Here is a 2,910-nt window from a genome sequence, read left to right as displayed (position 1 = left end):
ACCCCAGCCATAATAAATGGCATAAGACGAAAGAAATCAATGGAATTCTATAAATTAATGAATTTTATAGTAATTATACCCTTTTTCTTTAAAAACGATTAATAGAAAAAAAAATTCATGTAAAAAAATAATGAATACACTCACCTTGTTTTTTTTCTTGTTGAAGGGACTTTTAATGATATCGACTCTAAAGATTTTTTTCTTTTTTGCTTATAATTTTCACTATAATCGAAACTTAACGCATTATTGTGAATAAAAAGAGTGATATTTATTAAATTTTCAAACTTATTAGGGTGTACATGGATCAGAAACATTAGATTGTTTGCAGATTGTACATACCGCTTCAATTACTGAATGTTCTCGACATATATTTTTTTCACACTTCAAACACGTAGTTTTTGATTTCTTGTCCTTTTCTCTTGGACACAAGTAGCATCTACGGTAGCTTAATTTTTGCTTTTTTGCTTGTGGTTCATCCAGAAACTCTTGTTGTTTTTGCCTTGATTTCATATGAGGTTCTAAAAGTGAAAACGCTAAATCCTTCAAGAAATGCCTCCTGTTTCTGAATTTTTCAGGTGGGGTTTTGGTCGATAACAGCAAGATCCTTGAATTTATTCCAGTAATGTTTAGCAGTGAAAAGAATAGCACCATAGGCCACCGGTTAGATATTCTAGCAACAGAGTAAGATCCTCCCATTTCATCGACAACATCTACTGCTCCTTTCGTCATGTTATAGAATGTTATTACCTCCGGTTTTTTTAAATCTCCTGTACTTTCGTCAATGTGATTATCATTATGCATGGTTGACAGAAGATTTACACAATTATTCTTTTTCGTCATGTAAGAAAGAATCATTATATTCTTTTGAAACCCGAAGAGAGTTGTATATTCTTCTCTATTTTTATGCGAGGCGAATTCAGGCGGGATAACTTTTCTATTCTTACGTATTGTTCCAACAATAGAAATTTTTTGTTTTTGTAAAAATTCGGCTAATTCATAACTGGTATACCAATTATCTGTGGTGACATTTCTTCCAGAATTGTATAATGGAACTAGCAAGCGTTTAGCTATTTCGCAGGAACTGTTATCTGTCTTGTAAGGGCCATCTGGCTGCTGACCTGCATATATTTCCATGTTGTAGGTGTAAAATGTCCTAGAATCGACCAAAGCAAATATCTTCAAACCATATCTTGCTGGTTTCTTTGGCATATACTGTCGAAAGGAGCATCTGCCTCGAAAAGACTCTAGTTTTTCATCTAATGTTACGTATTCACCTACATGATATGACTTCTGACAGTTCCTGATAAAATGTTCAAACAAGTTTCTTACTGGAGCTAATTTATCAATCTTTCGTCTGTCATTCCGAGTTTTGATATCATCAAATCGCAAGACACGAAGTATAAAAAGAAATCGCTTATAGTTCATAGTTTTACGGAAAATATCTAATCCTGTGCCATCTGTCGCCCATAAGTCTCTAACATTCACATGAGAAGATTTGTGCAATCCAGCTATATATAATAGTCCTACAAAAGCGCAAAATTCTTCTTTTACTAAAGGTTTTGCATCTCTTTCTCTTTTGAAATTACCAGAAATACTTTCTACATAAGTATTAGTGCATTTCACAATCATTTCTATTATTGAATCATCAAATATCAGTCTCCAAGCATCGATTGGCGAAGTAACATGTTTAGAAAATTGCGTATTGCCAGGCAGTTTTTTGATTATATTTTGTACAGGTATGCGTTTCTGATTTCTGAAAGGTTCTTTCTGCCACTTTGTAGTTTTATCTTTTCCGACAAAAAAGCTAGTTTGTTCACAAACTTCATCATCTGAAGATCTGCATTCTTCCTCTGATTCAGACTGGTGCTCGCTGAAAACGTCTTCATTATCTGAATCCTCTATTTCTTCTTCAATGGTTTCTTCATCTGAGGAAACCTCTTCTAATAACTTCCGAACTCTTTCCATTTCTTCATCATAAGTCAAACGAGGAAAAGACCGAACTGAACGACTGCAGGAAGCCATGCTATTGCACTGAAAAATTCTAACACGACCGCGCGCACGGGGTGTCAGCACACCCCAGTTCAATCTAACAGTCTAAAAATAGTTCCAAATTTGCGGTTTACTTAAACTATCTGTGGAATGTGACCTTGGAAACAGGTACTGATAGACCCAACCACTTCGGTTCATGGGGAGGGAAGGTAGAAAAATATTTTCAGGTGTGGGGTGCCAAAACACCCCGCGCGCGTCCTGCCGGGTTAAAGCAATTGGCCTATAGTTTGAGGGATTGGTAGGAACCTTTCCAGGTTTAAGGATAGGTATCACAATGGCTTCATACCATTGTTCAGGAAACGTTTGCTCACTCCAGATTCTGTTAAACAAGTGCAGGAGGTGCAAAAGAGAGGTTTCGTCTAAATGCCGAAGCATACTGTAGGTAATCCTGTCGACACCTGGGCTAGTATCTCGAGTACGAGAAAGAGCGTTCCTTAATTCCACTATCTTAAAGTTATAGTTATAAGAGAGGACCCTGCGGGTTCTAAACTTCAAAGGCACTTGTTCAGCTTGTCTCTTAATCGCACGAAAAGTCGGATTATTAGGAACAGAGCTTGAAACATCAGCGAAGGTTTCTCCAATAACATTTGCAATATCAAGTGGCGATGAATATGAAGCCGTTTCTGTATTTAAGATGGGGAAAGCGAATTCTCTATAGATTCCGTTTGCCGCTTTAACTTTTTTCCACAATTGTGCACTAGATGTATTGGAAGTGATGGTGGATATAAAACTTTCCCAAGATTCTTTTTGACTGCGGCGCCGAATTCGACGAGCATTTGCTCTTGCTCTTTTAAATGCAACAAGATTTTCCGGGGTAGGATACCTGCGGAAAATACCCCAATATTTTCTTTGTTCCTTATA

At 36.6% G+C, this 2,910-nt stretch overlaps 1 protein-coding gene across 1 annotated transcript; it reads right to left on the bottom strand.

Annotated features, from left to right (window-relative positions):
* Positions 1-288: 288 nt before the first annotated feature.
* On the bottom strand, positions 289-2,022 carry LOC129966423 (piggyBac transposable element-derived protein 4-like). Its single transcript, XM_056080845.1, has one exon. The coding sequence runs from the start codon at positions 2,020-2,022 to the stop codon at positions 289-291; it is 1,734 nt and encodes a 577-aa protein (XP_055936820.1).
* Positions 2,023-2,910: the final 888 nt, after the last annotated feature.

Source organism: Argiope bruennichi, chromosome 4, assembly GCF_947563725.1.
Source record: "Argiope bruennichi chromosome 4, qqArgBrue1.1, whole genome shotgun sequence".
Taxonomy (NCBI): Eukaryota; Metazoa; Arthropoda; class Arachnida; order Araneae; family Araneidae; genus Argiope; species Argiope bruennichi.
Note: the sequence above shows the minus strand (reverse complement) of the source record. Positions and strands in the feature narration are given on the sequence as shown.

Bases quoted from the DNA above. Each gene is read 5' to 3' on its own strand.
- LOC129966423 (XM_056080845.1), bottom strand. From the start codon at position 2,022: ATGGCTTCCTGCAGTCGTTCAGTTCGGTCTTTTCCTCGTTTGACTTAT.